At 45.3% G+C, this 13,228-nt stretch overlaps 1 protein-coding gene across 6 annotated transcripts in view; it reads right to left on the bottom strand.

Annotated features, from left to right (window-relative positions):
- LOC119450883 (probable D-lactate dehydrogenase, mitochondrial) overlaps positions 1 to 13,228 on the bottom strand; it is a 463,244-nt gene that overhangs the window by 379,437 nt on the left and 70,579 nt on the right. For all 6 annotated transcript variants that reach the window (XR_007466574.1, XR_007466573.1, XM_037714356.2 and 3 more), the window contains exon 5: positions 2,147 to 2,362. Coding sequence is in view for 4 of the 6 variants with exons in the window: in XM_037714356.2 (XP_037570284.1) it covers positions 2,147 to 2,362 (216 nt within the window). In the remaining 2 variants the exon portion in view is untranslated. The remainder of the gene's footprint in view (positions 1 to 2,146; positions 2,363 to 13,228) is intronic.

Genomic DNA, 13,228 nt, shown 5'->3' with positions numbered 1-13,228 from the left:
GTGTCATAGCAGACGAGAAAGAGGACAAGCTGTACCACGGCCCGCCAGCTTTGTTGTTGTGGTGCCACTCGCTGTCACGTGTGAATATTGTATATAAACTCTTTTTGACATCTCCCCGTAGCAATATATTCAGACAAGGTTGTCCGAATATATATAACGCGGGTCCTGTTCCGCCTAGCACCGGACAAATTCTAAAGGGTTCCTTTGTCATTGAAAAGTGGCACATACCCGTGACCCATGTTGGTACGACGGTTAGTTCGGAATGCCCTTCTTGCAGCACAAGAGCCCGATGCTCTACCCGTTAGACCACGGAATACACAGTAACCAAGGTTGGCGTGACAGAAGTTAGGTGCTGACAGAAAGACAGATCGCAACTATAAGTGAAGTTCCCCCCAAAATGTTAATCGCACTTAAAAAAAAATCAACTAATCAAGGTAAATAATTACTTGGAATTAACGAACAATTAAATAACTAATTAAATAAACAAGCAAGGTGTCTGGCACGTACCGGCAAACTTGAACAGATCTTCCGAGATAACCGCAGGCACTCGCCGTCACAACGCTGGCGTCATGAAGAGCGCGGCAGCAGCGAGGAGCCAATTCCCCTCCGTGCGGCCTCTCAATTTAACACAGCGCATACGAAGAGATCGGCACGAAGTACTCTTGCAGAAACCGCAGGGCGCGCATAGGGGGCGCGAACGGCTGTGATCAACCGCGCCGCGCGCAGCCACCTCCGGAGTGGACGTGCTCTTTAACGAGAATGATAATTAACCAGAAGTATAGGGGGAACCGAGCTGCTCGATTTTCCTTAGTCACAAGCGTACGAAAGGAAACAACGAACCCGGAGAAGGCACAGGGGAAGCTACTTGGTATATTTCTTGAGAAGTGTATAAGAATTAGGATAAGTGGACGAATAGATAAATTCCTGCAGGTGGGGATCGAAGCGACATCACCGTATTACGCGTGCAGTGCTCTACCTGATACGATACTGCGACGCCATCCCTCCGGCCTCTTTTGCGGCTGTTTGGGTATACAAGATTAGTCCCGCGAGTGTTAGCCCGTGCCGCTCATGACCAATGCTACGGACGCGGAACGCCCTTTTGACGGCAGGTGTCACGTAGTACGTGAGCAAAGGAGCACGCAGGTGGCCAATAAACCATCGAATTTGGCATCGAGACTGCCAAATTTTAGTCCTTGGCCGTGCAATGAGCGAGAGGATTTCAGGGAATGGGCGGCCAATTTTTCGGTAGTCACGATCATACGAAATGACCGTCAATGAAGCCAGAGAGCGGTGCTTTATTGTATGTCATTTCGTATGATTACATTACAAGTGTAATACCACCGAGACCTGGCGTGGTATTCTGTAAGAGTCCACCTAGTGGACATGTCCATTTCGTCAGCTGCTGAAGTGCTGAATGGCTGTGGTGCCTGGCTCCTGTTGAAGCGCACCGCAGCCCAGCCAACCAGAACTTTACCAGCAGACGAAATGCACAAGTCCACCAGGTGGACGATTACAGAATACCTCCCCAGAGCCGATGCCGCGCTTCCTGCGTAGCTGAACTGATTCAGTACTGCACACGCCATCACCGTAGTTTCGTAGTTAACGGGTACATGACGTCAAATCATCTAGCTTGAATTACATACTGCAGAGTAAACCGTGGGCGTCCCACTGCAAGCGGGCGAAGTTTCACTACTTCGGCCTGTTAGAAAAGTTGTTTATGACTTTCGTAGGTGACGCTTAGAGGAAGCGATCTCTAGTACAAGTTCTGGGTTAAAATGTGCGCTGAGTGACCAGTTTTTTTATATATCATTAGACACTTCACTCTCATTTAAATTATTAACTGAGTATACTTGGACGAATACCAGCCAGCCACATTCAACGTCGGATTTCGTTGAATGCATATAGGATTTCGTAGCGTGTTTATTGGTTGCCTTTTTATGATTCATTGTTTATGGAATAATATACTGATACACCCATAACTAAGTGCACACTTTCTCCCATTGAATTTACCAATTCCTCACATTCTGATGTTTAAGTTTTTAGTATGCTACACAAATACTATCTTGTTTCAGGGCGGAGAAGGGCGCAATACGTATTTTCACGTTGCCTGGACCAGAAAGATGCCTTGAACAGTTCGTGCACCAACCTGTTCGCGAACGGCCTGGTCAGAGGACCCGTGAAACTCGAGGAAGAGCGTCGGCGCCTCCTTGTAATCAGTTTTGCTGTACTTGTTGCAAGCCTTCATGGTGCTCTCGTCGAGGAACTCGATGCGCGCCATGGGCACGTTGCACTGCAGTGTCTGCACCACGGCTTCGACGGCCGCAGTCGCGGTCGGGAAGGGACACGCGGCTGCCACGATCACCTGCGGTTGAACAACGCGATAAGTTTGAAGTGGCATCAGTCATGGCGCCATAGCTGTTCCTAACCCTACACCTTTTGAAGGCATTTCGTTTAGCTATTTCGCGCTTCTCTTAATTCTTGTGCGAAAGGAAAGAGAAACGGTATTGCCTAATTAAAAAAAAAAAACATTCTGGGATCTTACGTGCCAAAACCAATATATGATTAGGAAGCACACCGTAGTGGGGGACAATATTAATTTTTAACCACCTGGAGTTCTTCAACGTACACGAGCGTTCTTGCATTTCGTCCCCATCGGCATGCGGGAGCCAGGGCAGGGATCGAACTAGCGACCTCGAGCTCAGCAGCGCAGCGCCATAGCTACGCAGCTACCACGACGGGTAATATTTAAAATAAGCTTGAGGCACGTGAATTGCACAGTCTGTCTTACGCTGGCAAAGCTTCACAATACTGTCACGTTGCCGTTGCCTTCTTTCTGGTGTTTTACGTGTGCAAAACCAGTTATGATTATGAAGCACGCCGTAGTGGAGGGCTCCGGATTAATTTTGACCACCTGGGGTTATTTAACGTGCACTACAACGCAAGCACACGGGCGTACGTTGCCGTTACCGTATGTACGTGTGTCAGTATGAAAGATATAAAGATGTTTTCAACAGACCTCATTTGCAGGAAGCCCAACCAATGGCAAAGAACAAGACGAATTGTAACCTCAATGGAGCTACCTCCTAAGCTTTCAGTGTGCATTACACAGCTTTCTGTTTATGCAGAGTCCTTCGCAACATAACCTGAGTGGAATATGCCCCCTGTTTGAGCAACAAAGTAACGCCGACCTGTGCCTTGTACCTCGAGCGGCCAGTCACGCGGCAATGTTGCGTGTATTCGCGGGCTTATTTCACCCTCCGAAAAACACTTTTATGTAGCACGTATTGAGCAACAGAAAGCGGTATCAGAAGTTTTCCATCTTGCTCTACCACTTTCTCATTAAAGCTACGTATCTAATTGTAAGTTTATTAAGTAAGAGTAATTATCAATTAGGCGGAATGCAATAAATAATCTGAGCATCTGCAAGCGACCACATAGACTACCTTGGTTCTGTCAAGCTATGTGGCATTATAATATTTTTAACTCTTGGTGCATGATAGTTGGGACACACTGTAGAGGCCGATAGTGCAAAACCTGGCGTAATTTTGCGATGCATACAGCTTTTCTCTAAACGGGCCTATTTTATTTCTTGCCCAAAATATGGTCAAAATTGTTTTATCCATGAAAAAGTATAGAGTATCTATTTATTTATTTAGAAACCCAATAAGCAGTGAATGAACAACGGGAGCTAAAGTAAAATCTCAAAACGTAAACAACGTAAAAAAAATCTGCTGGCTCTCCCGTAATCGAGAGTAGATGTAAGCATGAAATGGCTACCGGTAAAGCAGATTGGTGCCGCGACGCAGGCCTGAGAGGTTACTGAGCCGAAATGAACGGGTTTTGAACTGAACCTCGTTCCAAGTCTCGTCTCGACCAAACAACCATCCGCGCCGCGCCGGGCGCTGACGGCCTGGTCACGCAGCGTGGCGCCATCTCTCGAAGGAGGCACACAAAACCGCGCCGCAGAACGCACGGACCGCTTGCGTTGAAAAGAGCAAAGGAAACCCTATCGCAGTGACAAAAAATGACAATCACGTGTATGGTGCCCTGTATCTGCCTTTTGAACGTCGCCATTGGAAATGACAACACTTGAGCGTGCCAGAAGTTACAACTTCAGTGATATTGTGAACAAACATAAGGAAAAACTTCTGAAGAACCATTTTCTTAACTTTTGGCTGGTTACCCGGTTGTCCTGGTTTTGTTCACGCAACGATGCCCGAATGTTCTCGCAGGTTCTCGTTTCGTTCTCGCGCCCATCCTCGTCTTGAATGCCCGGATAATGGCACCGGATTTTCGCTCAGGGTCTCGTGAAGGTCGCTGACAACGGGAGCTAAATGCATTTCATGCTTAAAAAAAGTATGCCTAGGAAGAATGTGACAGTTACCTATGCAGTGGTGAGAGTGCAATTTGGCCTTTTTGGGCGGCATTTGTAAGAAAAAAAGTTGCAGTTTCGCCTGGAAGGCGAAGTATCAGTTGCGATAGCAAATTAGTGAACAGCTATACAAAGTAAGGATCGTAGTTTTATCAGCCGTATAAACTTGTAGAGATAGGCATACTAACTAAACTAACAAGCATGATGTCACGCGCGCACAAGCAAACATGAACCCATCTCACTCGATGACCGCGAGGACTGGCTGTCAAAACGATGTACTAAGTCAGCGCAGCAGGAGCGAGCGAATTGAGCTTCGTGCCGGCGCTCGCATCAACGCGACAGTGAGGGCGGACTCTGCCCCGCAGCAGATGGCTCTCAAGATACAGCCGCGTGGGTAGACGCTCGCTTCGCATAACTCGCCCCCCCCCCCCCCCCGAAGCCTTCCGATGATGATGATTTAATTGCCTCGCCTTTGGTAACGCGGCGGTGACCAATAGTCACCTCGCCTGCGTGATTCGATCAGATATGCTATACATGCTTTTTTATTTAGCATTTTTGTATACATTTCATTAATCTTTTTTTTTCCCTCAATATCTACCTTGTACCTCTGCCTATGACTAAGAGATCAAGTCAGGTCGTATCAATCCCTCTCCCCGGAGACTTCCGGCGCGGAGGGAGCGCGCGGCCACAGTAAGGCGCGGCCCCTCCATCTCCCTACCTTCGCTCCGGAGCGTTGTGCGTGACTGGAAGACTGCGCTTCGTCCCCGCTTCCCGCCCTCGCGTGCGCGAGCCGTGATTGTCGGCTCACCGTCGCATGCACATACAGCGTGTGGCGCGCGGCGACGATTTTATCGCCCGTAGACTTCATACGGTACCTCACGGCGACGGTGATGCCGACGGTGGTGGAGTTTCGCCAGGAGTGTCCATATAATTGCTATCGCAATAATAAAGACGCGGATACAGTCCGACGTTTTCAGCGTGCCAGGCAGCGGCCAGCGAAGTAGGACACGTCATGCCGGCTACGTCAGGATAAGGAAACATATGCCCCGGCGCGTTGAACCTGGCACGCAGCAGCATTAAAATTTAATTATGGAGTTTTACGTGCCAAAACCACGATCCGATTATGAGGCACGCCATAGTGGGGGACTTCGGAAATTTGGACCACCTGAGATCCTTTAACGTGTACCTAAATCTAAGTATACAGGTCTTTTCGCGTTTCGCCCCCATCTAAATGCGGCCGCCGTGGCCGGGATTCGATCCCGCAAACTCGTGCTCAGCAGCCCAACACCATTGTATTGTTAGTTTATTTCGGCATAATGGTACATAATAGCATCTACAAAATGCTGGAGGCACAGACTAAAAGCCAAAAAAAGGCTTGACGGAGTCTGTAAGCGATAATTTCACTTTGACAGGGGCAATAGGAAATGTTCCTATGCGACAAGCTTACAATGCCAAAACTATGCATCTGAAAAATAAAACTAACAGTGTTGAAATTAACATTAAAAAGGAAATACCTTACTTTTCTGCACGAAATCAAAATTGATCAAAAGTTGGAGAAACTTTCCAGTATAAAATCAAAACTTAACAGCAGCAGCATTACAGAAAACAATGCTGGTTGTTTAAAAGAGTAGGCAAGGTATATGCGAACATTTGTCGGCCATAATTATTACGGGTCCGTGGTGTAAACCAAAAAGTGATTCCGCGCGTGTGATAAACATGCACTCTTTCAGTCAACTTAGCTAGTTCTTTCAAGCACAGATTGTTTGTTTTAATGCCTTGTTTGTAGCGTGTCATTAGTAAAGAATCGTACAAGTCGTCAACAGGTATTACGTTTAGGTTTTTACAGATGGGCCTTGTGTGTGCGTTATACGGAGCATTGACAATCAAACGGACAGCCCTTTTCTGTAATATAGAAAGCCTCAGAATGTTGGAAATTGTGGTGGTTCCCCAGACAAGGTAGCAATAGCACAGTTTTGAAAGGCAAAGTGAATTATACAACAGTTTTGCTTTCTCAGGCAAAAAAAAAAAAGTGTGCGCGATGATATACCAACCGTGCGAGAAAGACAGAACAAACAGAATCAGACTGCAAATCCCAGGACATGTTTTCATTAAAGAGTACACCAAGACATTTCACAGCAGGAATCACCTCAATTTTTGATGTACCAAGAAAATACGCTAAATCAAAGTTGTCTTTCTTGTTTTTAGCTCTAAATAAAACCGCTTTTGTTTTTGACTTATTTATAGTTAGCTAGTTATTCAATCTCCAGGTGTACAGTTTCGCGAGTACGTTATTTGCTCTGTTTTTAATTTCCAATAATTCTGATCCCAAAATATAGCCACTGAGCAACCACGGTGGGTGTAGCTGCTTCGCGTAAAGCTGTTGCCGCTGCGCATGCGCAAAAGCGCACGCGATTAAACGGTTTTTTTTGTTTGGCGAAGGTGCACACTCAGCACACTGGCTTCAGTACGCCTGAATTCTAGGCCAACATGCTGCCGGCCTGCGAAGCTAGCGTGCGATGTACTCTGGTCCACAGACTTCGGCGTGAGATAGGGCATGTTCTATGCCCACGCCAGCCGCGTTAAAGCGCGCAGAACACCGCTGGCCACGCCGACTGCGCCCTGAAGCTAGACTGTAGAGTGTAACTGGGCCGCGCGTGCCGCGTGGCCACGTTACGCCTCACTATACCCGCGCCTTCAATATTCCAGGCGCAACGAAACGTGAAAACTAATTTTGACTTGATCAGTGACCGTCATGATCATCATCATCAGCCTATATTTATGTCCACTGCAGGACGAAGGCCTCTCCCTGCGACATCCAATTACCCCTGTCTTGCGCTCGCTGATTCGAACTTGCGCCTGCGAATTTCTTAACTTCATCACTCCAACTAGTTTTCTGCCGTCTTCGACAGCGCTTTCGTTCTCTTGGTATCCATTCTGTAACATTAATGGTCCACCGGTTATCCATCCTACGCATTACATGGCCTACCCAGCTCCACTTTTTCCGTTTAATGTCAACTAGAATATCGGCTATCCCCGTTTGTTCACTGATCCACACCGCTGTCTTCCTGTCTCTTAACGTTAGGCCTAACATTTTTCGTTCCATCGCTCTTTGTGCGGTCCTTAACTTGTTCTCGAGCTTCTTTGTTAACCTCCAAGTTTCTGCCTTATATGTTAGAATCGGTAGAATGCAATGATTTTACACTTCTCTTTTCAACGACAGTGGTAATCTCTCAGTCAGGATTTGGTTATGCGTGCTGTATGTTCTCCAGCCCAATTTTATTCTTCTATAAATTTCTTTCTCACGATCAGGGTCCCCTGTGAGTAAATGACCTAGATAAACATACTCCTTTACAGACTCTAGAGGCTGACTGGCGATCTTGCATTCTTGTTCCCTTGCCAGGCTATTGAACATTATCTTTGTCTTGTGCATATTAATCTTCAACCCCACTCTTACACTTTCTCGGTTAAGGTCTTCAATGATTTGCAGCAATTCGTCCCCATTGTTGCTGAATAGGACAATGTCATCTGCAAACCGAAGGTTGACGAGATATTCGCCGTTGATTCTCACTCCTAAGCCTTCCCAGTCTAATTAAGAGCTTGAATGCTTCTTCTAAGCATGCAGTGAATAGCATTCGAGAGATTGTGTCTCCTTTCTTGATAGGTATATTTCTACTTTTTTGTGGAGAACCAAGCTTGCTGTGCAATCGGTGTAGATATTTGCCAATATATTCACGTATGCATCCTGTACTCCTTGGTTAAGTAATACCTCTATGACTGCTGGTATCTCTACTGAATGAAATGCTTTTTCATAATCTATGAAAGCCATATGGAGAGGTTGATTGTACTCCGCAGATTTCTCTATTACCTGATTGATGACATGGATATGATCCATCGTAGAATATCCCTTCCTGAAGCCAACCTGTTCTCCTGGTTGGCTGAAGTCGAGTGTTGCCCTGATTCGATTGGAAATTATCTTGGTGAATATTTTATACAATACTGAAAGCAAGCTAATGGGTCTATAATTCTTCAATTATTTAACGTCTCCCTTCTTATGGATTAGTATAATGTTGGCGTTCTTGCAGCTCTCTGGTACACTTGAAGTCGTGAGGCATTGCGTAAAAAGGGCCGCAAGCTTTTCAAGCATGATATCTCCTCCATCTTTGATTAAATCTACTGTTATTCCATCTTCTCCAGCAGCTTGTCCCCTAGTCATGTCTTTCAAGGCCCTTCTAACTTCATCGCTAGTTATAGAGGGTGCCTCTATATCCTGTTCATCACTACTTCAAATTAAAGTAGCTTGGCTTCTCTGAGCACTGTACAGGTCAGTACAGAATTATTCCGCTGCTTTTACTATGTCATCGAAATTCCTGATGATATTACCCTGCTTATCTTTCAGTGCATACATTTTGCCTTGTCCTATGCGTGGTTTTCTTCTCAATGATTTCATTGTGCGTCCATATTTTACTACTTCCGCAATCTTTCCCACGTTATAATTTCGAATATCCCTTACTTTCTTCTTGTTGATCAGTTTTGACAGTTCAGCGAATTGTATCTGATGTCTTGAGTTGGACACTTTCATGTTTTGTCGTTTCTTTATTAGGTCCTTTGTTTCTTGGGAGAGCTTCCCTACAGGTTGCTTTGGTGCCTTACCTCCCACTTCAACTGCTGCTTCTGAGATCAGCCTAGTTACGGTTTCATTCCTTAGCTCTATGTTATCTTCATCTTCCTGTTCTAAAGCTGAACATTTGTTTGCGAGCACCAGCCTGAATTGGTCTGCTTTCACCCTTACTGCGTCTAGGTTGACCTGTTTCCTCTTGACTAATTTCACTCCTTCTCTTCAGATTGAGAGAAATCCTAGATCTCACTAACCTATGGTCACTGCACTTTCCCTTACCTAACACTTCTACATCCTGCACTATGCTGGGATCGGCAGAGAGTATGAAATCTATTTCATTCCTTCTTTTTCCATTAGGGCTTTTCCAGGTTCACTTCCTGTTGCTGCGCTTCCTCAAGAAGGTATTCATTATTCGGAGAACATTCCTTTCCGCGAATTCTACCAACATCCCTCCTCTAGTGTTCCTAGAATCGATGCTGTAGTTGCCAATTGCTTGCTCACCAACCTGATTTTCCCCCACTTTTCATTGAAGTCGCCCATGACTACAGTATACTGAGTTTGCACTATTCTCATTGCTAATTCAACATCTTCATAAAATTGTTCTATTTCTTCATCATCATGACTGGAGGTTGGGGCGTTGGCTTGTACAATCTTCATTCTATACCTCCTATTCAGCTTATTACGACGACTGCTACGCTCTAATTAATGCTGTAGAATTCATCAATGTTGCCTGCTATGTCCTTATGAACTAGAAAAGCTAGTCTGAATTCTCTCCTATCAGGATACCTCTGTAGCAGAAGACGTAGCCTTTAGTCAGCACTGTATAAGCCTCACCAGTTATTCTCACTTTGCTAAGGCCAATAATAATCCAGGCAATACCTGATGATTCTTCAAATAGCCCTGCTAAGCTAGCATCACTCAATAGGGTGCGCGTGTTGAACGTTGCCAGGTTCAGTTTCTATTGGTGGCCTGTCCGGACCCAGAGATTCTTAGCACCCTCTGCCGCGTAGCAGGCCTGACCGCCGCCTTCGTCAGGTGCTCCGCAGCCGCTGGGGACTGAGGGCCATGGGTAAATTGTTGGAGTCATTAGGGAGGTAGCGGCCGAATACTGCACCAAGGAGGCCAATTCCTGTTCTGGTGAGGGAGCGACTTTGTTGAAGCTTAGTGGGCCTTCCTAATTTGGTTGCACCTTGACTAGTACTATAGAGCCCCACTAGCTCTCGGCGTTTTTTTTTGTTCTTTTTTGCCGGTGTCAGGCGCCACTCAATGCCTGAAAACGTAGTGGACTGGAGGCGGATTCGGAGTTCCGACCTTCAGCTTACTATACTTAAAAAAAGATTATATGTCTAGGAATACCACACCATAATCCTCCAACGTAACTGCAGGATGACCCTAAAGAAATGGTCATTGAAATATCATATGTTCGTACTATGCATCCGTTATTAACGCACGTAAAAGTGCCACTGAGAGGATCGTTGACTTCACGGATGTACTATCAGACTCGCTCTCACTTTGCGGTCACAACTCTTGCGTGCGATTCACGCAGTAAAGAAACACAAATTAAAAAAAACTTGCGCAAATTACGCGTTCAAGACTACAAGAAGATTCGCCCTTATAAGTACTTCCACGCACTAAATGAAACTCAAATGCTACCCGCCTTGTAAATACACGTGCGAGACACGCACGGCCTTAGACATACCCTTACATAATACGTCGAAGAGAAAAGAAAGTTGTAGATTATACCATTACTAAAAGCGATCGGCGCAGCCCGTTTCTAAGGCGCTGTACTCTCTATGTGCGTGCGGGAACAACCATCCGGCGATTTCTAAAATCAGCTGCAGTAGACTGCAAAATAATCAGTATCTAACCTGATACAGCGTTATTTTCAGAACTCGCGAAATCCGAAAAGAAAGACTTAGTTTAACGGAAACTCACGCGAACATATCTCTGCAAAAAATAAAACAACACTGATTCTATTCTTTCGCGAGCGTTCAGCTGTCACGTTTTCCTGATAGCAAACATTAAATTGACTCGAAAATTTATCTGCCTCTACCAACGACCAACAGAAACCAAACACTGCCCTCTACCTAACAGAACGTTCCTAAAACTCAAAGTTGTTCCAAAGTATCCTCTTAGAATACCCAAAGTATCATCAAAGTATACTGAGGATACTTTGTGCATCAATAGGCTTTATCTTTTTTACCAAAGGCTGTAAGTTGTACATAAAATACCGCGTGAAACCTCACACAGTATGTTTCAATAAAATTCAACATGCTGCCACAATGTCACTCAGGTGGTTGCCGCAATGCTACCCAGGTGGTCAAAATTAATCTGAAGTATCCTGTAATTACATGCCTCATAATTTATCACGTATTTAGCATGTACAACACTAGAATTGAAATAATTCTAATCCTGTTTTTTGCTATAAAATGTGTGAGGAAATTGTGGCAGCATGTGGAATCAGTGACCGTAATTTTGTTTTATTAGTAAAGATCCCAGTTTACAGCAGTAAATAAGTCTCTTGGAACATTAGTTCCTTTACCGATGCTGGAACATTCTGGATTTCTTTTTTTTTCTTTCTGGGTTTTACGTGACAAAACCAGTTCTGATTATGAGGCACGCCGTAGTGGAGGGCTCCGAATTAATTTTGACCAGCTGGGGTTCTTTAACGTGCACTACAACGCAAGCATACGGGCGTTTCTGCATTTCGCCTCCATCAAAATACAGCCGCCGCGGCCGGGATTCGATCCCGCGACCTCGTGCTCAGCAGCGCAAGGCCTTAGCTTACTCAGCCACCACGGCGGGTGATCCACATTCTGGATTTCAAGATTTGCTATCATGCTTCGAAAAATTTGAATTTTAGATAAAGAAAAGCACATTAAAACTAGATATGGTGCAACATTACAAAATGAACACACAGCAGAGTGTGAATGTGGGCACAGTTGCCGTATCACTGCCCTGAATATTACAGAAAGGAAAAGAAAAATGACAGCATATTAGGGGTGTGCAGGTATTCGAAATTTCGAATACGAATCAAATATTCCTTGCTCTTCGATACCTATTCCATTCAAGAATTTAGTATTTGAAACTATCGAATATTAATCTTTGTTCGAATATTCAAGACAACCGAACAACACCTCGAAACCTCGAGGTAAGAACCCGATGCAAGTGATTACTGTTTCGAATGATTTTGCTGCAGGAGAGCCGCGGTTGTTGCAAAGAGGCATCCGTTCCTGACCGAACGAAAGAGGCAGATAGCTTCTGTAAGGAATGCTTTGCTTTTCGAATGCATCACACATTTGAAATTGTTGTCTCGATTTAAGCAAAGAAGTTCATCATTTGGGTCAGTCTCAGCGCGGTTGAATTTTTTGCACGCTATGTGAAGTGCAGCAGCACCACGCCAGAAACTCATTCAACACGCATCTGCCGACGTAATGTTGGCTTGCCTGATTACTGTCATTGTCACGCTGCGTCCGGTAATCCATCTATATTATTTTCTGCAAGCCCGTAGCATAAGAGCTGCAGGTAATGCGTGTTGCAAACTGTCTTGTGCAATACATATAATGCAGAAAAGGTTAGCGAGCACTTCCACTTCTACTACAGCAGCGGCTGCGCAGGCCATGGCTGAACGTGGCCGCGAGATTTCTATCTTGGAGGTAATCTGCGGTGGCCTCAAAGATAAGGCGTGCCCATATGGCCGATGGCTTCGCGCGCGCTGTGTTATCGCGCGCCTAGTTTGCATAGATACAAGGGGCGACATGAACATGAAATCTCACACGGTTACTGCCGCTCTTTATCACGCCAGCGTTCAGACAGCGAATGTCCGCGGTCATCCAGTAAGCTGTGTTCGTGTTTGCCTTTCGGCACGTTGGCGTTAATTTAGCAAGCAAGCGAATGTTTATGGCAGCGTATACGGCCAATAAATCTACTAACCTTGCTTCGCATAGCTGCCTAATAACTTGCTATGACAATCGATGCTTCGACTTTCGGGCGAAAGTGCTACTTTTTTTTTCGGACAAAAAATCTGCTAAAAGAATATTGACGATCCGCACGGATCAGTAACTGTGTAAGAGAATAAAAAGAATGATGGAACAAATTTAAAACCCTCAGTGAAATATGGAGTAGGCATATTTCTAGAGGCACTTAACCTGTCAGCTGCTATGCAACAGGGACGGCGTTAACACTACAGACCGACGCACCTGTCGCGTGAGAACGAGAGAGAAAAGTGTGATGATAACAAA

Source organism: Dermacentor silvarum, chromosome 4, assembly GCF_013339745.2.
Source record: "Dermacentor silvarum isolate Dsil-2018 chromosome 4, BIME_Dsil_1.4, whole genome shotgun sequence".
NCBI lineage: Eukaryota > Metazoa > Arthropoda > Arachnida > Ixodida > Ixodidae > Dermacentor > Dermacentor silvarum.
The sequence above is the reverse complement of the archived record's forward strand: the minus strand, read 5'-3'. Positions and strand labels throughout refer to the sequence as shown.